This window comes from Cherax quadricarinatus, chromosome 28, assembly GCF_038502225.1.
Source record: "Cherax quadricarinatus isolate ZL_2023a chromosome 28, ASM3850222v1, whole genome shotgun sequence".
Taxonomy (NCBI): Eukaryota; Metazoa; Arthropoda; class Malacostraca; order Decapoda; family Parastacidae; genus Cherax; species Cherax quadricarinatus.
This window is the reverse complement of record NC_091319.1, coordinates 15,205,670-15,230,669: the sequence shown is the minus strand read 5'-3', so window position 1 is coordinate 15,230,669 and position 25,000 is coordinate 15,205,670. Positions and strand designations below refer to the sequence as shown.

At 41.8% G+C, this 25,000-nt stretch overlaps 2 protein-coding genes across 10 annotated transcripts in view; one reads left to right on the top strand and one right to left on the bottom strand.

The window, feature by feature from the left end:
* LOC128693337 (ligand of Numb protein X 2) overlaps positions 1-25,000 on the top strand; it is a 581,167-nt gene that overhangs the window by 439,913 nt on the left and 116,254 nt on the right. Inside the window, exon 1 of one of the 9 annotated variants that reach the window (XM_070089411.1) lies at positions 1,390-1,923. The exons of the other annotated variants lie outside the window; for them this stretch is intronic. The gene's annotated coding sequence lies outside the window, so the exon portion shown is untranslated. Of the gene's footprint in view, positions 1-1,389; positions 1,924-25,000 lie in introns of those variants that run through there. 9 annotated transcript variants of the gene reach the window in all.
* LOC128693336 (uncharacterized) overlaps positions 20,163-25,000 on the bottom strand; it is a 23,077-nt gene continuing 18,239 nt past the window's right edge. Inside the window, exons 7-9 of the mRNA XM_053783002.2 lie at positions 24,549-24,770; positions 23,861-23,994; positions 20,163-21,707 (exon numbers count right to left, since the gene is read on the bottom strand). Of these exons, the coding sequence (XP_053638977.2) occupies positions 23,905-23,994; positions 24,549-24,770 (312 nt within the window). The 3' untranslated portion in view covers positions 20,163-21,707; positions 23,861-23,904. The remainder of the gene's footprint in view (positions 21,708-23,860; positions 23,995-24,548; positions 24,771-25,000) is intronic.

Here is a 25,000-nt window from a genome sequence, read left to right as displayed (position 1 = left end):
TGCTGAACTTCCTTCCTCAGACTGCGTGCCGCGAGTACTAACAGCCTGATAGATCAGAACGTCTACAAGGAAACCTGGTCCGAGACCGGGCCGCGGGGAAGATAATCCCCAGAAGCCTCACTAAGCAGACGTGTGCAACCAGTCACTCTGAGAGACGACTGGTACGCTCATTATCTCCAAGCTTCCCTTCTCATTCCCCCACCTATAATTGACTGGAGATAAACGCTATCCTCTCGCTGGCTCGTCCATTAGCTATTATTAGGGCGTGTGATTACGGCTGCTGGTTTGGGATATGTGATAGCGGCGGCGCCGCGTCTCTCCTTGTTCACCACCAGAGCTGAGTTGTTGACTTTTAGAAAGAGTTAAAGAGCCAACACTCGTGGCCCCAGATTATTCAACATCTTACAAGATAATAACACGGCTGGAACTAGTGTAGAAGTATACACAGATAACCCGCACACAGGGGAGAGGAGCTTACGACGATGTTTCGGTCCGACTTGGATCGAAACGTGACTTTGTAATTGGTCCAAGGCGGACCGAAACGTCGTGTAAGCTCCTCTCTCCTGTGTGTTGATTATTTTTGTATTGTTCCAGTCAGGGTATTGTGCCTTTTTGTTCAAGTGTAGAAGTTTTCAAGAGAAAGCTGGACAAGTATATTCATTAGGTGACAGATCAATCAGGCTGTGATGGATATACGAGGCAGCGGACCTCCAACAGCAACAGCCTGGTTGACCAGGCAAGCACCAGACGAGCCTGACCCATGCCCGGGCTCCGAGAGTAGCAAGACTCTCGAAACTCATCAAAGGTATATAAAGGTACAGTGGCTGGAACAAATCATAAATAACAAATGTGACTTAACAATAGTCCAGGACAGACCGAAACGTCGTAATAGGTTTCTTCTCCTAAGTGTAGGTTATTTCTGAGTTTACTTTTATTTTGCATGAGGTAAGTATGAGAGTTTACATGAGAAAAAAAATGAGCTTTAATTAACTGTGATGTGTTGAAGATGCAAGAGACAGCAGGAAGTGTGTGTTTATCAGTCACTACCCGCCTTCCCTCACCTTCACCATCTTCATCCTGACACAGTTGTGGTGTTTGTTTTCGTTCACTGTGCTGCGGCAGGCGCAGGCAATGGGTGAAAAATTATGATCGAGCTCCACAAACATTGCGAGGGTAGAAAATGAATGTTTTGCAACGAAATGGAAGGTGTCAGAGAGGGGATTAGTGAGGTGTCAGTTGTGCGAGGAAGACTGACAGGAGGGTGGGGCTGTTGGTGTGGCTGGGCATTTGGGCAGGGCTGGGAAGGTGGATGGGGGTGGCTATGAGAGCAGGGCAGTGTTTGTGGGTGGGTTAGGTGGGGCAGGGCAGGGTAGGTGTGTGGTTGAGTTGAAGCAGGCAGGAGGAGTGTTCAGTTCCTCCCCGTCCATCTCTCTTGAGCCAGGTTCCTCGTCCGCGTTCTTCCACCTGCTCCATACCGCAATTTTTCCACCCATTATATTTTTCCTGTCATTCCATCCGAGCGAGCAATCTCTTCGCCACGGACTTTTCTCATTCCCGTTTTTACCTCCCCGGCCCGCTTCATTTTTTTTTGTAGTGTTGAATATCCCAAAGAATCAAACAATGTTTGCGGGAGCTTTTTTTGTTTAACGCGAGAGTGCGTCAAGATACCTTAATTACCTGGCCAAATATCCTACTGTACACGTGAACGAACGTCTCCTAAGCCTTGGTGGGGCATACGGGCGTTGTTCCTGCTGTGGTTGGGCTTACGGGCGTGATTCCTGGTGTGGGCGTGAAGGTTGGGTGAACAATGCCACAGGGAACGGAGCAACACGCCATGGCGGTGACATACGCCATCCTGGTGGTTCTGCTGATGATCCTGTGGATCCTGTACACCAGCCTCGTCATACCGCTGCGCTAGCTCAGGTAACTCCAGCATCCCCCAACCCCTTTTCTCTCTCTCTCTGCGCGTATGACTGGTGGTTTCTCTTGTATGTATTACTGTTTGTCTGTATCTTGTAGTATTGTTAGTCTTGTATGTATCACTAGTGGTTTGTGTTTTATATGGCTGTTGGTTTGATCTCGTGTCGCGTATACTTGTCATGTCACCCTTTTTTGTCTGTGGTTCTCATCTGTCATAATGTGCTGTCTGTGGTTGTCAGTACATTTTATAGCTGTCTAGCGATATGTTTCACCGCTCTGGTTGTTCTTGTTTTGATGTGTGGCCGTTAGTATGGTCTTACAGCTGCCTGTGATCGTCAGTATGGTCTTACAGCTGCCTGTGATCGTCAGTATGGTCTTACAGCTGCCTGTGGCCGTTAGTATGGTCTTACAGCTGCCTGTGATCGTCAGTATGGTCTTACAGCTGCCTGTGGCCGTCAGTATGGTCTTACAGCTGCCTGTGATCGTCAGTATGGTCTTACAGCTGCCTGTGGCCGTTAGTATGGTCTTACAGCTGCCTGTGATCGTCAGTATGGTCTTACAGCTGCCTGTGGCTGTCAGTATGGTCTTACAGCTGCCTGTGATCGTCAGTATGGTTTACAGCTGCCTGTGGCAGTTAGTGTGGTCTTACAGCTGCCTGTGATCGTCAGTATGGTCTTACAGCTGCCTGTGGCCGTCAGTATGGTCTTACAGCTGCCTGTGATCGTCAGTATGGTCTTACAGCTGCCTGTGGCCGTCAGTATGGTCTTACAGCTGCCTGTGGCCGTCAGTATGGTCTTACAGCTGCCTGTGATCGTCAGTATGGTCTTACATCGTCAGTATGGTCTTACAGCTGCCTGTGGCCGTCAGTATGGTCTTACAGCTGCCTGTGGCCGTCAGTATGGTCTTACAGCTGCCTGTGGCCGTCAGTATGGTCTTACAGCTGCCTGTGATCGTCAGTATGGTCTTACAGCTGCCTGTGATCGTCAATATGGTCTTACAGCTGCCTGTGATCGTCAATATGGTCTTACAGCTGCCTGTGATCGTCAGTATATCTTACAGCTGCCTGTGATCGTCAGTATATCTTACAGCTGCCTGTGATCGTCAGTATATCTTACAGCTGCCTGTGATCGTCAGTATGGTCTTACAGCTGCCTGTGATCGTCAGTATGGTCTTACAGCTGCCTGTGATCGTCATTATGTCTTAAAGCTGCTCTCCCACAGGCAGCTGTAAGACATACTGCTTCCGGGAAGATGTAAATGGTGTACTTAAGTACTCTTGTGGGAGAGGGAGGGTGACAGTTGAAGAATGAGACACTTTTGAGCCATTTGGGAATCTTTATCGAAGAAACGTTTCGCCACACAGTGGCTTCATCAGTCCAGCACAAAGAACGATGAAAAAAGAGGAGTTTGAGGTAATCAGTTCCTCAGCTTGGAATCGATGTGTTCAGTGTTAATTTAAGCCCTTGTATGAACCTGAAGTGTGAGGTTCCGGTGTATGTTATCTGGGGTTCTGAGAGCAAGTAGTTGGTTAATGGGGGTTTCATGCCTATACAAGGGTCACCTGTTCACCACTTACCAAGTAACCTTAATCCCTAACAAAAAAAAAAAAAAATCACAGATCGAACGTTTCGCCAGTCAGGGGCTTCTTCAGTCCAGTGCAAAGAAAGGTGGAAAATGAGGAGGATTTTGAGGTAATCAGTCCCTCAGCCTCGACTCGATGTATTCGGTCCATCAGTTTTGATAAAAATTCAACATAAAGATACGTAAATGTTGTGCAAGTGTCACATTTATCAATACTAAAATATCTTTATTTTGGGGACGTTTCGCCAACCAGTGGCTGTAACAGTCCAGTAGAGAGAGTAATACTGGTGATGGTGGAAGATGCGCATTAGTAGTTGAAGATGATCACATCAGATTACCACTAGACGTCTTCCATCGTCTTGAACAGGTTCAGCCTAGACTGAGGAACTGATCATCGCAAACTGTATCATGGCTTCCACCATCTCCAGTATTCTCTGTATTGAATTGATAAAGTCACTTCTTGGCGTAATGTCACCTCAGTAAGGATACCTAAGTATGGCACACGTGTCTTGTTGGATAAAAATGCATTTTATTGTAACGTTTCTGTCCTGGGACCTTAGTCACTCCGAATATGTCTGAGGTCCCATGACCGAAATGTTTCCAGTAAAATCTCGTAATGTTTGCATTGTCATTTTTTCCAGTAACTGTCGGTATCACATAACGTTTTTACTCTCATCACTTGTCGATGTTGTATACCATTAATATATTTGAAGACTTCGTGTGTTGGCCTAAGAGGGTTAACCTGAGAATTGTTTTAGTGCTGAAGGCCAGATTATTAAGCTTTGTCAAAAGAGTTGGACAAATGTGACCAAATTTTACAAATGAAATAATTGACTTCGTATAGACGGAATAAACTATATTTTTCGTGAAGAGAAATCCCTGTTTAAACGATATGAAAACTCAGAGGGCAGAACCCGGAGGGTTAGAGCAGAAATCAGAGGGGACAATGCCAAGGGGTTGGAATTCGAGGGTGAGGGGATCAGAACTCAGGGAAGGGGAGGGGAAAGTGACAGAAATCAGGAGGCAGAACCCAGGAGCTAGAACATAGGCAGTGCAATATTAAATTACATAAGCCGCTTTCTGGAGAGTGCAAATAAAAAATAGCAAAGATAGAAAAAATATACAAGCAAATACTGGGCAATTTCGAAGCAAATTTGAGAGAGAGAGAGAAAGCAGATAATACTTGAAGGCTAATGCAGGGAGGAAGCTGAGAGATTGTATATATCTGGAGTGTGTTTACTTAAGGAATACCTGGGCTAAGTGTGTAAGAGAGGACTGGAGTGAGTTACCCCAGAGTGTGCATCAGCGCTCTGATGAGCAAGTTGCTTGAGGTCCGTGTAGGGTGATGAGTGGGTAACTGTGTGTCAGTATGTGTTCAGAGTTTTCACGGCACCTCATGCCACGGCAGCTTTAGAATGTTTAACTGAGAATGTTATTGCTGGAGATAATAGGAAAAATTTCACAGTTTCATGACTATTTTGACGACTCTCACCGCTGCTGTTGCTATTTTTATTAAACCCTATTGGCGTGCTGCCGGTAAATGGCCCACGTTGCAGACCCAGCTTTTATTGGGATAGTGTTAGGATTTTTTATCAAGTTTTCCTCGATGAGTGAAACGTTGTCCCAGTAAAAGCTTGTTTTGCAACGTGTCTGTCATCCTCAAAGATTGCTTTTGTTGCCTACGCTGCTGTTATTTTTGCAGTTGGTAATCATTTTTCTTGAAGATTAAGATAAAGGTGCAACAGTTGGGTATCTTTAGTATTGAAAAGTTTCCCCTACACAGTAGGCTTCTTCAGTAAAATAAAGAGGCAGCAGGTGTAGTAATGATGTGAAGATGTAATCAGTCCCTCAGCCTTGGAGAAATAGTGTTTGAGGTGCCTTAAAAAAATATGTTAATGATCTTAAAAAGTCTGTGAGGTGTACCCTATCATTATTCTTGCAGCGATAATGCTGGTAAGTGTATTCATTAAACACAAGATCCTCTGACGCTTTTACTTCCAGCTCTACGTTTCTAGTCTGTAATATGGTAACGTTTTATTACATTTTAATTTATGTAGCAAAGGAATTGATATTTGTTGTCGAAGATCATATTTTTCCTTGTTGTCAACTAGAATATATGGGACTGAAGGTTTACAGTCTTCTCGATGGATGTCACTTGTACAAATGTCGTCCACGAACGATATTACGGCATAATGATTTATTTATTTGCCTCTGAAAGATATGCTTATGAAAAAGCATCTAGGAGAGTGCATTTTTTCCAGGGAACTGAGCTATTTGCATATTTATCTGTTATGTTTAATATTATAATTATTGATTTTCAGGTTGGTGATTTGTATTGACCAAGGAGACGTTGGTGATCCTGCAGGCAGTAAGTCTTTGGAATGGTACATTACTGGTAGTGCAGGCAGTGTGAGACAGTGTGGTAGTGTAGGCAGTGTGTGGCTTGGTATGTTACTGGAAGTGTGAACTGCTATACAAGTGTGTGTGTGTGTGTGTGTGTGTGTGTGTGTGTGTGTGTGTGTGTGAGTGACTTGAAGTAAGAAAGGAAGGAGCTATTGTCTGGTAGCCTTCTCTTGTAGTTTTCAAGGAAAGGGCTGTTATTAGGCAGTATTGTCTTATATTTTCACGTATTTTTTTTTCACATTCAGTTTGCATCTGATATCTTGAAAATGCGCTCTCACATCGACTCGAACCTTTGAACACTAATATGGAATTTTTTTTATATAATTACCAAAATGTAGAACATATAAATAAATAATATTGTGTAATAAAATATGATGCTGATTTGACCCTTTCAAGAAATTTAGAATGAGGGGAGTGGAGAACAGCTTCTGGGGGATGCGGGGGGAGACGCCATATTGAATTTAATGTGCGTACACTGGTTGTTACAATCGTCTAATAATCCGGCATCATCGAGGCGATAATGGGGTGTTTCGAACTGGATTTGTAATAGGAACCCGTGTTAATGTACCCTGCTGAAGAATTGGGACAGGAAATTTACGGGACCTCAAGAATTGCATGTGGGATGCAGAAAGTAAGTGAGGACATCACTCACAGGGAAGTGCATTTAGATCACTAGCTGGCCAATGTAGGGTCTAGGTGTTAGGCAGGTGTTGTGGTGTGATCCATCTACAATAATTAAATGGTAAGTGGTAATACAAAGTTCTTTTCTAATAACACTGTTATGTTATATGTAGTGTACGAATCGTTATTTTTGTGTACCCAGCAAGCAAGCCTAATAACATACAGTCCACACAACTTCGATGTACCAGAGTAGCTGGTTTTAATATTATAATTATTAATTTAATGTCAGGTCTAGCTTTTTGTGAGTGGTGAAGTGGGCAGTCGAAGGAGTGGCAGTTCAGTGACCGACTGTGACTTAAGTTCCACTTACCTCACCCAAATTACTTGCAGGTAATAATTCAGGTAATGTTCTGTAAATCTCATGCAGGTAATTTACTCAATAATAATAATAATAATAATAATAATAATAATAATAATAATAATAATAATAATCTCAATGTATTTTGGAAACTAGTTAGTAATGAAATTGGGCACTATAACCTCTCCTCACCCCCCCCCCTTGGTCATTTTTAAAACTAATAGTTTCAGGGTCTCGGGGCCCAGCTACCCGGAATAACAATAGATGGAACTACACCAAAACAAGAGTTGTTTTTAGTTGTTTTAGGCAATTTCTTCGACTGATTTATTCCATTTTTTTCATAATTTGTCTTTTTTTTTTTTTAAATAATTTCTTCTAGTTTGGGATGCTGTCACTATATATCACACACTAACTATGTATGCCTTTAAAAAATACTTTACACTTGAAACATTTTTTATTGATTTTAGGAGGGGTAACTTATTCATTTTTCTTATAATCGGTCAAACAGATTTTTGTATAAAATCGACGAGCCTCTGCTGTATTGCAACGTCGTACATAGCTTAAATTTGTAGGTTTCTGCCAATCTGAAATAAGTTCTTTATTTATCTTCTTTTTTTTAATGTTTATTTAAAAATGTCTAATAACATCTTTTAAATTTTTGTGTAGTTACCACCTACATATTCTATATGTATAAATTTATATTTGTTTTGGTTAACGTTAGGTTAATTTTTTGAAGAAAATATCAACTTTCACTGATAGGCCACAGAACTGAAAATGTATATACTTTATATTGCTGCTTAAAGGCAGTACAAGACCTGAACTTTGAGAATGTAAAGTATGTTAAACTAAGTTGTTTTTTTTACATCGTCTTTTCACCTAGAGTGAAGGGTGTGCCTTGATGCTGATGAAGGGCTCTTGATCCAGGGAATTGTATCTACCCTCTTCCTTGGATTGGATTTCTTTACCTCCCATTCCCCAGGTGTTGTATGACACCTACGGATTTAACGCTTCCTAATGAATATGTTCAGTTCCATGGTACTCAGACAAACACCCCTACGTTAAATATTCCTTCTCATGCCTTTATTATGAGTCTTAGTTTAATTAATATACTTACAGTACGTAAATTAATGTCATACTTTTTGTGGTTTGATATCTGGAAAATGTCATTATATATAGACTTAAACTTTTGCCATTTATGATATTTTGAACTGTATTAGTTTTCTAAGTGGACAATGGAGCTTCCTTTTCTCCCTGTGTACATAATCTGTATTTTGTAAATACTTGTCAGCTACCTGGAACAGTAACAAAGTGCAGGCAGAGCTATACTAAACTACCCATTATCGATAGTAACATGTTTTGAGTGTCCTCTCTTGAGCACCTTGCTGAATAAATATTTCAATTCATATAATTATTTTTTCTCTTAAATGGGTTACGTTAATCACTTGTAGTTTTAAATTTGACCATATTTTTCCATCATAATTATTAGTACTGAATGAGAGAAAGAGGGGAGAGGTATGGAGACAATATATTAGCAAAACTAACTCCTTTAGTTGTTTTTCTCTTGCGATATGCTGCGAGTTTGGTCAGTGCTGGCCGGGAATAAATTACCTTGTTTCAGTGCAAAGCCATTCACTTCATATTTTTTCTTGGAATTATGGTTAGGTCACTAAACGTGTTCTCTCTTGGAAATTCTCTCTAGGGTGTTAAAACTGAAACACTAAAATTGCTAATGTTTTCTATTTTATGAGCACACAGGACAGTCAGATCGTACAGACTTTTACTTAAGCTCACTATGTGTCTACCTTTAATTTCCTATGCGCCTCTTAACGGTTCTTTATACTGTAATATTTCCTTTCAACCTAGGAAGCCTGGTTCAAGATCGGGCCGTGGGAAAAATCCTATGAATCACTAACAGCTTTGAAACTGTCGTCGTCGTTGATAATCTTGACAAGATTGATGGACTTTACACGTCGACTCCAGGCTGAGGGACCGATTCCCTCAAACTCTTCATCGTCCACCATTCTCTCTATTGGACTGAAAAAGCCACGTTTCCAGAATAAGGATACCCAAATGTTGCACAAGTGTCGCAGTGATCAACTTGTTGGTTTTTTAAACCATTTGTTGACACTGTGTCGTCGTTGTAGTAAAGAAAATCTGCAAGTATCCTGCGGGAGTCTCTCAAATTATCGTGGTTGAAATTTCATTTAAACATCTGGTTTCGTTTTCTTCCTACCCAGACGATGTTTTACAAAGATCTTCGACCGCTGGAGCCATTTAGGAAGTGGGAGAAATTGATTCTCCAGCTGCCTCTGCTCGGGTAAACTATTCATGGAGTTGTGTAGGAGATTTACACTAACTGTCCATGGTGACTTCTTTCCAGATTTATTGAATATGATAATTTAATTACCAGCGGTGGTCAGTGTATCTAGGAACACAGGAGAGGAACAGGAACAAGGGTCAGGGACCGGAACAAAGGGAAAGGAACCGGACTAAGGGAAAGGAACCGGACTAAGGGTCAGGAACCGGACTAAGGGTCAGGAACAGGAACAAGGGGAAAGGGACAGGAACAAGTGGAAGGAGCAGGGAACAAGAGGAAGAAACAAGAACAAGTGGGAGGAGCAAGTATCAAGGGTTAGGAACAGGAACAGAGAAGGAAGAGGAGGGTGCTAAGAAAATACAGGTGGCAGTTATCAAGAGGATGCAGGTATATTCATTCTTTTTTTTTCCCTCTTATCTTTTTCTTCTTCCCCTCACTTCTTTTCTCCCACCCTACTTTTGATTTCTCTTTAATCACGGTTTTCCCACCCTCCCTCTCACTCTTTTTCATTTATTGATTTGAATTTGCATGTTATTTGGTTTTATGTTGATGGAGTTAAGTGTTACAAATACGGTACTGATTTTTTATTTCACTTCCCTTTCTCTTCCCTTCTTTCTTTTCTCATCTGTTAACTTTTACTTATTTCGTAGTTACCTTTTGTTTCGATTTCCGAGCCATTCATCTGTTGTATATTCTCTCATCTGAGGTCAGTTTGTGGTTTGGAGAATAATAGCAGCATTAGTAGATTAGTAGTGATAGTAATTACAATAATAACACTAGTAACGATAGTAATTACAATAGTAGCACTAGCACTGATTGTAGTAATTACAATTGTGGCATTAATAGTGATGGTAGTATTTACAATTCTGGCAGCACTAGTGATAATTACAGTAGCAGCACTAGTAACGATAATTGCAGTAGTAGCAGCACTAGTAACGATAGTAATTACAGTAGTAGCAGCACTAGTAACGATAATTACAGTAGTAGCAGCACTAGTAACGATAGTAATTACAGTAGCAGCACTAGTAACGATAATTGCAGTAGTAGCAGCACTAGTAATGATAGTAATTACAGTAGTAGCAGCACTAGTAACGATAGTAATTACAGTAGCAGCACTAGTAACGATAGTAATTACAGTAGCAGCACTAACGATAGTTACAGTAGTAGCACTAGTAACGATAATTACAGTATCAGCACTAGTAACGATAATTACAGTAGTAGCAGCACTAGTAGCGATAGTAATTACAGTAGCAGCACTAGTAACAATAATTACAGTAGTAGCAGCACTAGTAACGATAATTACAGTAGTAGCAGCACTAACGATAATTACAGTGTGGGGAGAGGGGAAGTTGAGGGTGGGGAGAAGGGGAAGTTGAGGGTTACCTGGAGGTTATTCCGGGGATCAACGCCCCCGCGGCCCGGTCCATGACCAGGCCTCCCGATGGATCAGGGCCTGATCAACTAGGCTGTTACTGCTGGCCGCACGCAGTCCAACGTACGAGCCACAGCCCGGCTGATCCGGCACTGACTTTAGGTATCTGTCCAGCTCTCTCTTGAAGGCAGCCAAGGGCTTATTGGCAATTCCCCTAATGCTTGATGGGAGGCTGTTGAACAGGTTTGGGCCCCGGACACTTATGGTGTTTTCCTTTAGTGTACCAATGGCGCCCTTACTTTTTATTGGGGGCATTTTGCATCGCCTGCCCAGTCTTTTACTTTCGTAGGGAGTGATTTCTGTGTGCAGATTTGGGACCATTCCTTCCAAGATTTTCCAAGTGTAGATTATGATATATCTCTCCCTCCTGCGTTCCAACGAGTACAAGTCAAGTGCTTCCAAGCGTTCCCAGTAGTTAAGGTGTTTGACAGAACTTATACGTGCAGTAAAGGATCTCTGTACACTCTCTAGATCTGCGATTTCACCTGCTTTGAATGGAGATGTTAATGTACAGCAGTATTCCAGCCTAGAGAGAACAAGTGATTTGAAAAGGATCATCATGGGCTTGGCATCTCTCGTTTTGAAAGTTCTCATTATCCATCCTATCATTTTCTTTGCACGTGCGATCGTGGCACTGTTGTGATCCTTGAAAGTGAGATCCTCAGACATTACTACTCCCAGGTCCCTTACATTATTTTTCCGCTCTATTGTATGGCCGGAGTCAGTAGTATACTCTGTTCTAGTTATTATCTCCTCCAGTTTTCCATAACGGAGTAGTTGGAATTTGTCCTCATTGAACATCATATTGTTTACCGTTGCCCACTGGAAAACTTTGTTTATATCTTCTTGGAGGTTAACCGCGTCCTCAGCAGATGACAGCCTCATGCAGATCCTAGTATCATCCGCAAAGGATGATACGGTGCTGTGGTGTATATCTCTGTCTATGAGTGGGGAGAAGGGGAAGTTGAGGGTGGGGAGAAGTGGATGTGGAGGGTGGGGAAAAGAAGTGGGGAAAAGGGGAAGTGGAGGGTGGGGAGAAGGGGAAGTGGAGGGTGGGGAGAAGGGGAAGTGGAGGGTGGGGAGAAGGGGAAGTGGAGGGTGGGGAGAAGGGGAAGTAGAGGGTGGGAAGAGGATAAGTGAAAGGTGGGGAGAAAGGGAAGTGGAGGGTGGGGAGGGGGTGAGTGGAGGATTGGGAGAGGGGATGTAGAGGGTGGGGAGAGGTGTGATAGATAATATTCTAGCACTCTGCTGATACTCTGTTGCATACGTTGGTTTGCTTGCGGCTTGCACCAACAACCCGTTCGATCAGGCCGGCAACCGGGAGGCCTGGTCTCAGACCTGGCCGTGGTTGCGATGACCTATGAAACCCTCTACAGGCATCTACAGGTAATCGGTGTTGATTGTATAAAAGTCTGTTAGGCGTGTCCAAAGTACGTACTTTTTCCCCTCCGTGTCTTTTCCATGTACTCTCCCTCTTCCTGTCTTTCTCTCCTTACCCAGGTTTCTCTCCCTCCTTCCCTCTCTCTCGCCCTGCCCTGCCCTGCCCTGCCCTGCCTTGCCCTGCCCTGCCTTGCCCTGCCTTGCCTTGCCCTGCCCTGCCTTACCCTGCCCTGCCCTGCCCTGCCTTGCCTTGCCTTGCCCTGCCTTGCTCTGCCCTGTCTTGCCCTGCCTTGCCCTGCCCTGCCCTGCCTTGCCCTGCCCTGCCTTGCCCTACCTAGCCTTGCCCTGCCTTGCCTTGCCCTGCTCTGCCCTGCCTTGCCTTGCCTTGCCTTGCCTTGCCTTGCCCTGCCCTGCCCTGCCTTGCCTTGCCTTGCCTTGCCTTGCCTTGCCTTGCCTTGCCTTGCCTTGCCTTGCCTTGCCCTCAACCTAGACTGTACTCTTTGGATATCTCTATAAATATCCCTCCTCACGACGTGACCATAATTCCATCACCAGAGTTGTGATTACCAACATATTCCACTCACTTTCTCCCTCCCCCTTCTCTCTTTCCCCTCTGTCTTCCTCCGTGTCTACCCTCTCCCTTCCCTTTCTTCCTCTTTTATATTTCTTTCTCTACTTTTCTTTCTGTCTCTACCTCTTACTCTCTCGTTTCCTTTTCCTCTCTGTGTTCTCTCACGCTTCCCTCACCATCCATCTCTCCCACCCCAGCCACTCTCTCTCATCCAATCTCCGCTGTTGCTTCCCTCTCTCACTCCCCTCTACTGTCCACCCTATGTTTCTTGCTTCACTCTTTTCCTCCTTTCCAAAATATGCATTTTATTCATAGGGTTTTTAAATATCGCCATCTCGGTAAAAGTGATTACCTTTATACCTTTGATATACCTTTGATGTGCTCCGAGAATCTATTCCCGGAGCCCATCCATGGGTCAGGCTCTTCTGGTGTTGACGTCACTTCGCTACCTTACTCTGACAAAACCTCCCCTCATTCCTCCTGTTGCTGCTCTTTCAACACTGCATAGCTCCTGATAACGCTCGGAAACATGTGAAAGTACTTGAGCTAAAGATTTCCATCCCCTGTGGCTTGTCTGGCATTAAGATCTCCTGTCTGCGATTGTATTGCATCGTAACGTGTGTGTAAATTACCGAGGATAATCTAAAAAAGTCAAAGTGACTTATTTCCATTGGGGTCCTTCAAGAATTCTCAAAATTGGTCGGGGGTAAGCGTAAGGAAACTGATGTTTGGCTAGAGGGGCAGAATGTTTGGCGGAACAGGGGAAGAGTGAGAAATAACGGGGATAAGACTCTTCAACCTGCTGCAAGCTGATACAAGAAATATTACTAGAGGAAAGGTAGGAATCTACAAGAGATATTTCCAGAAGAAAGTATACAAGAGGTATTGCTCGAAAAAAGGTAGGAGTCTACAAGAGGAATCTATGGCACTACTGTTACAACACCCAGGTTGTGAAAACTACGCTGGTCTGGGGTCACTGGCAACAACAGACTGGTTAACACGAAAATCTGGCCTCAGGCCAATCTGCAAGGGAAATAGGATCTCGGAAAAGGTTACAGGTATATCACATGTACGTTGCTACGTGCAGTTCGACGAAAGCACCACAGTCTGGTTGATCAGCAACTTTCTGGCTGCACAGCTGCTGCAGTGGCCTGGGAGGGCAGTGTCTTGGTAACTGCCCTTTTGTCTAGCTGTTGTGGCAGTTGAGACTGCTGGTGACTTTGAATTGTATGACCAGAGCTTTGGTAAGGTGGGTAAGGAAGAAGGATGGGTAAGGATGGAAAAATGGGAAAAGGGTGGGAGGGGGTAGTGGAGGTGGGATAATAAAGGTAAGTGGCCTTACCACTTTGGTGCATTTTAATACATGTGTGTGTATATTGTCATTAATGAAATCAGTTTCATTGAATCGGGTATAACACTTATCCATCAGCTTCGGACAGGTATAACAGTATATAACTGCATGACGCTGAGTTGGTAGGGGATATACTATTTGCAATTGCCTTTTTTGCGATTGCAGGAAGTAGGCTGGAAATGACGATGGCAAGGCGACTGATGTAGGTCTCGGAGATACTGGCTGGTTCAGTTGCTTCAGAGGTGGTGCCCTTTCGTAGTAGGTTTGTAGATGTTACATGGTTAAATGTAAAAGTTAATAAGTTAAAAGGGGAGTCTCCATAAATTGGGGTGTTTTTGCTGTTGACTTTGATAATCGTCGGTGTTAACATTGATGATTGTGTCGCTGTTGATTTTAATGATTGTCGGTGTTAACTTTGATGATTGTGTCGCTGTTACCTTTGATGAGTTTCGAGAGTTTTTCTACTGGAGCCCGGCCATGGGCCAGGCTCGTCTGGTGCTAGCCTGGTCATTCAGACTATTGCTACCGGAGGCCCGCCTCCCCAAATATCCATCACAGCGTGGTTGATCTGGTACCTGGTGAAGATACCTCTCCAGTTTTCTCTTGAAGACTTCTACACTTGTTCCAGAAGTGTTTCTGATATCTTCTGGTAAGATGTTGAATAATTTGGGTCCACGAATGTTGACACAGTTTTCCCTTATTGTGCTCACCGCACCTCTGTTCTTCACTGGGTTTATATTGCACTTCCTCCCATCTCTCTCGCTTCAGTATGTTATGGCAGTGTGCAAATTTGAAACCAGGCCCTCGAGTACCTTTCAGGTATATATTATACATCTCTCTCCACCGCTCAAGTAAGTACATGTTCAAGATTTTAAGGTTTTACCAGTAATTTAAATGCTTTACTGGCTCTATGCGGGCCGTAAATGATCTCTGTATTTGTTCAAGCTCTGATATTTCTGCTGCCTTGAAAGGGGGCTGTCAACATTGAGCAATATTCCAAATGGGGAAGCACTAGCGATTTGAAAAGTGTCACCATTGGTATTTCCCTTATTTTGAAGGTTATCAATACCCACCCCGTCATTCTCCTAGCTGTCGTGCCCTTTGTCTTATGTTCTTTGTAAGAAAGATCAGCTGACATAGTTATTCCCAAGTTTTTCACGTGTTCCTTTCGTTCTATTTGATGAACCTCTTGAGTGTTGTATACAGTATTCCTTTTGAGTTTTTCATTCTTTCCATACCGTTGAATGGAACTTACCATTAAACGTTATGTTATTCTTCACTGCCCATTGGAAAACACTGCTTGTATCTTCCTGTAATTTTTCAGTGTCTTCTACCGTAGTGACTTTCATGCTTACTTTGGTGTCATTTACAAATAATACAAAACTGCGTCGGGTGTTTTTATCTGTCTATGAGGATGAGAAACAGCAGAGGTGCCAAGACAGTGCCTTGTGGAACTGAGCTTTTTACTTCACTGATGCTGGAATTTGGCATAAACTTTTGGGATGTCTTAGAGCTGAAGATTCGCAACATGAATTGGGCAGCTGACAAATGTGCAGTCAGCATGGGCCAGAATCTTTAAGGAATATTTCCAACACCTTGTTGAATCCATGCCGCAAAACATTCAGGCAAAGGAGGATTCTACCAAGTACTAGAAGGGTGTACCTAATAAAGTGGCTACTGAGTGTATATACGTACACATATAATCTTAAAATTTCATTTGGTTCTCAAGATTGACAAAATTGCCAGAATGGTCAAGAGGCAACATAACATTTACAGTTACGATAATGCTTAATACATCATAAAACAAGTAAAATATTTACTGATTGAACATTGGGAATAGTGAGAGTTATTAAGAAAGGCGAGGTATAGTGAACGATCCTGACATCATTATCAGCTCAAGTAACGGAGGGCGTGATTCAAGGCGTAGCTTCGCCAAATCATGAAACAAATAGCGTAATGGAAAACCCAAGACTCTATTGGAATTCTTTAATGACGTATACAAAAACTGCAACTGGAAAAATCCCCTTGGGTACAATACCCCTCAGGTTTCAAAGTTTTTGAGGAAATATATCATGAAAAGGTTAAATATTGTATATTATTGGTCAAGATTTAGCACTGCTCAATGAGAAACGTGTTTCTCGAGAGAAAGTTGGGAGCATCATTAACCTGGTGAGCCTCGCCGTGGATAATCAAGGTGGGTTGCCTCAAGCGATGCTCCTTTATAAATTATTTTGAATCGGCACCAAAGTCAAGATTGTTATGAATGTCACTGGTAGAATATACCGACAGATACATGTTAATATAACACAATATACTGGTTTATGGCAGTTTATTTAACAGACATTTCGTGCACCTGGAACGTTATCGCGTCAGAATAGTGTCTGTGTTGGTCAAAACGTCGTCTGGATAAAATTCCATGAAGGGTATATTGTGTCTTCGAAACATGCATAGAAACTTTCAAAATTTCCCGTTTGAAAAAGAAGACGGAGAGTTACTTTGATAGACTCTACCTGAGAGTACATTGTGAAGGTAGACAGCACCAGATGACTCTACCTGAGAGTACATTGTGAAGGTAGACAGCACCAGATGACTCTACCTGAGAGCACATAGGAAAGGTAGACAGCATTAGACTGTAATAGAACAATACTTAAGCATTTAGGGTTTGAAGCTGATTAGAAGAGTCATTCTCTAGTTATTACATTCGAAACAATTTACTTAAAATTATCAGTATGAAATTTACGCATCTAAGTGACAACTTATGCTTTAATAAAACCTATCAATGATAAAAGTTTAAAGGTGATCAGAAAAAAAAGCCTCTCCAGTAATTGATCCAATTCCAATAATTCCATATTTTTTATTTTCAGTAAAATCTCAAAATTGCACCTACTTGGAAGCAGAAATATCACTATATATTCAATAAAATTGGCAAATTGGGCAATAAGAAGTTTGTGTTCAGGACACTACACTAGTGGTGAAAATTTGAAACCGGTCAGATGCGTCATTTTGCAGATATGACAATGATTTCAACGATTCCAGGTATAATTTACTATTTTAGCACAAGAAATTTACACGCAAATGAAACTTAATAAGTACTATCCTGGCCCTAAGTTGCATCAGCCATTAAATATTGAAGCCGTTCAGAGGAGCTAAATATTATTTAACGTGATTGAAGGGGAATAAAAAAAATTCACATTATTTTGCACACAAAACAGTCAAACCTGCACCAACACCTGAATTTCACGCTTCACCGTCGTGAGATTTTTGGCACTTTTTTTTTTGAAGGGTTGAAGCTTCGCCACTTAGGGCATTGAATTTATCCTAGCCATTGCAGGAAGATGGGAATGAGTTGAACAACTTGTGTCATAGAGCACGTGAACGTCACACTTCTAAGAATTTGGTTCTCGTTACAGTACACGAGTGTTGAAAATTTGAAGGCGATTGGAGTTATGAGATAAATAAAATAAGAAAGTTGGAGGAACAAGGTAATGAGAAAAATCAGGCAGCCTCTTAAAAGTTCCCCTTCGTGGATTAATAATAATAATATTAATGGAAACCTGGCGGTCAAAGGAGAGAGAGAGAGAGAGAGAGAGAGAGAGAGAGAGAGAGAGAGAGAGAGAGAGAGAGAGCGAGAGCGAGCGAGAGAGTCGTATAATAGGTTCAGTGGCAGGTGAGATGCAGCAAATACGTCCCCATGTAATATAACTAGAACCACCAACATATCCCTAATTCTCTTTGGAGCCAGGGGTGTACAGTGTTTGAGCTGTTTGCACTAACAACCTATCTGATCAGGTGGACAAATTATAGGTTGTTAGTAGAATCTTCCTCAAGCTTCAGGTGGTCAACAATAACGACATCAAGTACAGAAAGCAATGTTTATTAGCGAGTACTTCAACTAATAATGTATTATTTACATTATAAAATCCCAGAAGCAGCATTTACCAAAATATGCAACACGTTAAAACAAATTTCGTAAACGCTGACATTTGTCCTCACACGACTTACAAAATAAAAAATAATAAATTTTAAATATATCAAACACATTGTTTTTCTTACGAAGATTTTTTATTATTTTGGAAAACATGTAATAACTTTGGCATTAAACAATAATTATTTGTGAGATACAAGGTGGTTCTTCAGTAAGGAACGTAGCAGTACTTAGTGGAAGAGTAATAAAACAGTGGGAGATGTATCGTATTTTTGGCATGTAAGGCGCGCTTTTTTTTTCCCCACAAAAAGACCTTGAAAATCACCCTGCGACTTGTATGCTCAAGGTCAGGGTCAATAGTAGGCATTAAGTTACGCTTTAGCGTAAAGTATCAAGGTCATTAGCAGTTGAATATGATTACTGATGTACCGTTTTGGTACTTGTGTCGTGCACCTTATATGCCGGAAAATACGGTATATGACTGTAGTGTAGATTCAGATCGCGAGAATAAGCTACCACTTTAAGTGTAAATGCAATACAAACCTTTAATTATCACTTAGATAAGCATTTCATGTTATTGGTATCAAATATATATATTAAATAGTTAAGAGTCGCAACTTTTGTGTTTTCTCTTTACGAAATATTCATTTTGAGGAAGGTCTCTCTCTCCTCATCTGATGCTGCCGTGGGGAATGAGATTTTTTACTCAAACTTTGGAAATTTGTGGAAAAAGCATTATCATGGAGCTAACTGACCCAGTAAGTCCTCAGTGCAGATACGTGGTTGCGAGAGGAGGACAAGAGTACTTTTTACTATGTGTGTCGTCTTATGATACTTGCACATAACATTTGTAACGTATTAACTGCATACTAATACACACAACTCCCTTTTATAATACACTATATTCTGTATATTTTGTACTCTTTTATAATACACTATATTCTGTATATTTTGTACTGCCTCTTCTTTCCCTCCATCTCTCTCAGGTTACTCTCACGTCGTTCAGGTTCAGGTATCAGGTTCAAGCTATTAGGTTAATTTCAGGTCCTGAGTGGATGAGAACCAGGTGTCAGAGTAAGGCTTTATATCAGCATCTTGGCACTCTGCCTGCATTCCTCATACTTTTTCGTAAGAGCCATTTGCCTTCGTGACGTAATGTTTGCTTTCCTGACAATCACCTAAACTTTGATAACTGACACCTGTCTGTATTCTCTTATCTTTTCTTGCCGGAATCAAGCTCCAGCTCTTGGGGCCCCACCATTTAACGTTGCTGTGCATTCCTGTTCCCACCTCTAAGTATATTGTGTGTGTTAATAAAAACGATTGAGAGGCAAAAATCTGCCGACAAGTATAGGAGAGAGACTGCTTAGAGTAAACTTTTATAGACTGCGTTTTGCTCTGGAAAGTTATCAAAGTTGTTTTTAGAGAAGTTTGCCCTGCACATAGTATCTTTTCTACCTTGTGCCTATATTTTCTCTGAGTTTTCTTTTTTCCCCAGTGTTGTGAGGTTTAATTCTTCTGTTTCCTCATGCATGATAACTAGTCTGGTGATAAATCTCTGGAACATCTCAAAATTTCTTGCGTTCAAGGATGTGGGTTTCAAACTGGCGTTGCAGATCCCACTATCTTGAGAAGTGTAGTGTACGTTACCCTGAAGAATCTTTGTTTAAACTCCCTTGAAGTTTCAAGTTACCTACATCTTCCCCCCCCCCCCACCCGCTATCTCTCTCTCTCTCTCCCTCTCCACAGCTATCAACCTTTCCCGTTACCCAGATCACCCCCTTCCCCACTCTGATATGGAGGTTTTTGGTGCCTAAGTTAAGTTTGTTTGGAAAATGCTCGGTCAGATGGCGAGACAAAGGCTGCTGTAACGAGCTCGCTGTTTAGCAGACTTCTGCCTTATAGTGACTGCTTGAGCCACATAAATGCGTCTTTTGGGAAAGATGCAGTTGTTTGGTCCCTCCCTCCTTCATCAGGAATCATCGCTTTGAGTTCATCTCTGTCGATAGAGGATCGAGCACAAGACCCTCAGTTTGCCTCCCTCCGTCTGTGTACCTTGTGGTGTGCAGTTGACTATGGAATACAATTATCTGTTTACCTAAGAGTTAGTTTTCTGTTAACATCATGCTTTTTATAATTGCCGAGGTGTCTGTAGGGATCTCGAGGGAACATTTAAGAGTTTTTTTCGACATTAATAATTTAGTGGGATATTTAAGTAGTGCTCGATATTTTAAATTGGTGTGATAATATTTATTTGTTGTTCTATTCCTAAGAATATTTTTTTCATTGGGTGCTAATTTTACCTTGTGTGTGTGTGTGTGTGTGTGTGTGTGTGTGTGTGTGTGTGTGTGTGTGTGTGTGTGTGTGTGTGTGTGTGTGTGTGTGTGTGTGTGTGTGTGTGTGTGCGCGCGCGCGCGTTTTTTTTTTTTTATTGTCGAATACTAAATGACCACTCGGATCAAAGTGTTGGTCACATGTCAAACTGCCTGTCTGCCTCCACACTTAACTGTTTTTCTAAGTAACTCTATACCTAACTGTGTTTCGTCACATTTCCATACCTAACTATTTTGAATTGGCGTTACTTATGTTTATTTTAAGTGGACACAGCAGTGATAAACTATTCTCTCACCAGAAACAAGAACACACACGTAGGAGGTGAAGTTTATTAATTTATAAAAATTATCAGTGTACAGGTGGAATTACGTAGCGATTATATGTACACTACGCATTAAATAATTCATAGCAATTAATGTATTGTTTTGGTGAGTTTGGTGTGTTTTGCAAGGCTGAAATTTATACTGCCTTTGGTTGGTTCTAGCTACATCTAAGGTTTAAAAACTATATAAGAAACCGAGTATGGATTACAACCTTTGTACTTTGAACAGTGATTGAGTGTATTAAATGTATTATAATGCGTGCTGTATGTTGCGGAAAGACGAGCAGGAGGAAGCGTCGAAAATGTCGATAAAGACTTGAAAAAGGCGAAAACAGATTTCAAGATGACGATGACTTGCAGTAGTTTCAATGTTAATTATGCTTATTCTGCTTGCTTGACTTCCTGCTACTGTTGATAATACTTTGGCTGTTGTAATTCTACAATTCTACTGCTGCTGCTGCTCCTCTCCTTAATTGCTACTATCGCTCTATTGATTTTAATTCAAATGCTACTGTTGCTGTTTCCATTGTTAACGCTACTGTTGCAAATATAAATTTAGCTACAGGAAAGGCTAAATGAGCTAGTTTGTAACAGCTGTGTTGATTTGCATCCCGCAGGCAGCGAAAATCTCCGCTATTTGAAACTGGTGACGAGTATGCTACCAGTGAGCCATGATGAAATATCTTCCAACTGCTGTTACCTATGTCATGCTGCTACTGTTGCTTTCGTTACTAAAACTGTTGCTACTTCCGTAGTTACACCTCTCTTACTTTTTCTTTTTATTAATCGTACTCCTGTTAGTTCCATAGTTTTTAAGTACCGTTACTTCTGCTGTTAATTTGCTTTAAATTATTCTCTTTGTTTTCTGCTCTTAGAAAACCTTTGTCAATGTTTTCCGCCTCGTGTTGTCTCCATGCTTCTTTCCCTTCCTCCTTGTTCTGCCATGTTCCTCCACAGTGTCCACTTCTCTTCCTCTCCTCCTCCTCGAGGCTTCCTCATAACTCTGTCTTCTGCCCTCCTCTCTTTTTGTCGTCTTACATTTTGCATTATTATTGTAGCTGCTACTGCTACCTTTACCTTCGGGAAATACAAAATAATGACTTCAGACTTCTGTTCCAATTTCATTACTTTTTTCTCCTCATCTTTCGGCCTGGTTCGTGTATTACATTTGGCCAGCGCTCTCGTAATCCTGCCTGCGAGAAAGAAAAATAAATCGTAAATGGAAATGTATGGGAAAGACAGCAGTGTACATGGAAACCCACGCCCAGACTATCTGCCGAGTAGGACTGTGTACAACCACTTAGATTATGAGCTATCGTATATTATCTATTTAGTTGTGTGTGTGTGTGTGTGTGTGCGTGTGTGTGTGTGTGTGTGTGTGTGTGTGTGTGTGAAGGATACAAAATCAGAAGGCTTTCCTGTTGTATTTTAGCAGCTTTCACGTATCTTCACCGGCAAGGGGGAAAATATTGAATTTTACCGTAAAAAAATTAGTTTTCGAGAGAAAACTGGATCATTATCAGCTGGAAGTTCCTGATCAGGAAGGCTATCATGGCTGCGTTGGCCTTCGGGACGCTAGCAGCAACAGCCTCGTTGGCCAGACTGCCAAAAAAGAAAGGAGAGCCTCAGCAGGACGGGCTGCGAGGGTTAAACAAACTTTGAAACCGGTCACACGTGTATCACAAATATTTTAGTCGTAATGATGGGTAAAGTCGTTTTGTGGGTTTTAAAGTGTTGGATCTAATTAACTGTTCGGCGCTCATGTTGCACCAACCAGTGCTGCGAGGTGTCGTTATGGAGTCAGTTTCATAACATTAAACCAAAGGAGAGTTTATTTTTAACAACTGTAAAATTTAAACATTGAATACATGGGGTGCCTGTGAATACATTAATCAAAGCTGTGAAGGCAATTTCAGTCCCGTGTAACTGTATATGTTACCCAGTGGTGACGGTTTCTGACTCATAGAAATACATTTTGCACCTGTCGCGTCGCCGGGTCACCATCTGGAGAAGACCCGGGCCTGGACAAGACCGGCGAACCTACTACAGTACACCTCCTGTCAACTCTGAGGTTTTAAACTCAAAGTGAAAGATTCTTCCCAGCAAAACTTTAATCGGACAATGTTTCGCTCAGTGTAGAGCGTTATCAGGTCATGATTTAATAAAGCTCAACACTTGAGAGAAACATTACTAGACCAAGGACTTGCTTTACAATCGCTCTATATTTACCATACAAACCTTAAGTTTTTTTTGCTCAAATTTTAATATTAAATATATTTAGACTGCGAATTTGGTGCTTTATATATAAATATATTTGCATTATTGGGAGCACAGAACTAACAAGGTTAGCGTCATGCAGAACCTCGTAACACCTGAGTGGCAGCAACCAGCACCTGAGTGGCAGCAACCAGCACCTGAGTGGCAGCAACAAGCACCTGAGTGGCAGCAACAAGCACACCCCATCGCAGTCAACACAGCCACGAGGAACACGAGACACTAAAAATTTTTTACCATAGCAGCAGCACTTGGTAAAACATAATTATTCATAAGTTATGAATTACACGAAACTATTGTGTGTAAGTAGGCTCACTATATATAATGTGTATCACCTGCCCTGAAAAAATATATCAAAAATGGTTATAATCATGACGTTATTTTTTTTAACGGGGCGGACCGGTAAGAAAGCTGCGGGTCATCATATGACTAAGACTCGCGTCAGGAAACATTTGTCCTGTTTCCTGACGAAACTTACCTAACCTAACTTGCCCTGACTAACTTCAGGCGTAATCCCACACTTCTCTTGCTTCACATTTCACGGAGCTCCTTAAGGCCAAACTTTTTGCAACTCTTTGCAACCCATTCTCCAGATTATAATTATATATATTTTTCAGCGTGTTACAGTGCGTCAATTTCTGCACCGTCTAAACCGACACCAGAATTAAATATCACGTATTCATTGTTGGATTAAACTGTTCTCGAATAAACCCTATTTACCTACAATTAAGGTTAACGAAGATGGCGTCTTACATCTGGCAGCGACGTTGACCGGGTCGTCGCTTACACACATGAAGAACACACGTTCCTTGTTTATATTGAAGGACTAGTTACTAGATAGTGGTCTCCACTCTTACATACAGGTAGATGTAGAGTTAAATAAGGTGGTAAATATATGTGAGTACAGGTAATTAAGATATAAAAAGACCAAGTTTGGTCTCCTAGGTCTCAAAGCCAAACATTGTCTCAAAAGTTAGTATTCTCTCAGTTTTTCATTAACTAGTCAGTTTTACATCTTTCCCAGTTAAGTGTGGATTCAAATGCTACTAAAACAGGTGTAGCCAGGACGTACCTGAGGGCGGTGAGGTGGAAGTGGAGGGACGGGGCGATAGGAGGTTAGGCAGACTCCAACACTGCCTCCACCTCCTCCGCCGTCAAGATGCCTTCCCTCACTAGCTCATCAAACTTCTCCAGTACAGCCTCGTCCTGAAACAAACTCTTGTACTGGTACACAAACAGTAATGGAGATCACACTAGCTTAAAAGATGGGACCGGGAGCTGAGACTACCCCCGCTTATACAAATAGATAAGCTCAGTAACGCAGAGGTACAAATAGTAGTCATAGCCATACCCAGTAAATTGTTGCATTGATTTCACTTCCGCCTCGTATTTTTACTATAAAGACACGCTAACCAGCGTTTTCTTTTTTCAGTTCAATGCAGAGACAGTAGATGAGGTAATCAGTCCCTCAGTCTTGATTATGTGTAGTCCCTCAGTCTTGATTATGTGTAGTCCCTTAGTCTTGATAGATGTTTAGTCCCTTAGTCTTGATAGATTAAACTTTAGTCCCTTAGTCTTGACAGATGTTTAGTCCCTTAGTCTTGATAGATGTTTAGTCCCTTAGTCTTGATAGATGTTCAGTCTCTTAGTTTTGTTAGGTGTTAATTCTCTTAGTGTTGTTAAGTGTTCAGTCGTTTAGCCTTCATTGAATTAAGGTGATACCCAGGCGTCACACATGTGACTTTTCTATTTTGACTCACCTGGAAGAAGTTAGGCATGTCCTCGATCGCTGCGGACTGAAGATCCACATCTTGTGGTAACTTGTTCTCCAGGCTACCATCACCCTGGTACTGAGACACGTCAGAATGTTCATCGACGCTCCCTGCCACGCTAATACCCATCATGCCCATGTTCTCTGTCCCGTTCATGTCTCCATTCGCACCTATTTCAACCCCTTCGTGTTGCCTCCCCCACTCATGCACCTGCAGTGGAGAAGATAGTTACTGGTTTATATTTATTGATGTAAGGGCCAAGTGATTGGGTAAGACAAGTTTTAACACGTTTCCAACGTGTTCATTTCTAGACGCGTATAATTTGTGTTCTATTTGAAAAGAAATTATAACATTAAAAAGTTGTTAGTAGGCATAGGTGTTAGGAGCCAGATCAACTAGGCTGTTATGAATGTGGGTCAGCGGGCCACCAACCACAACAG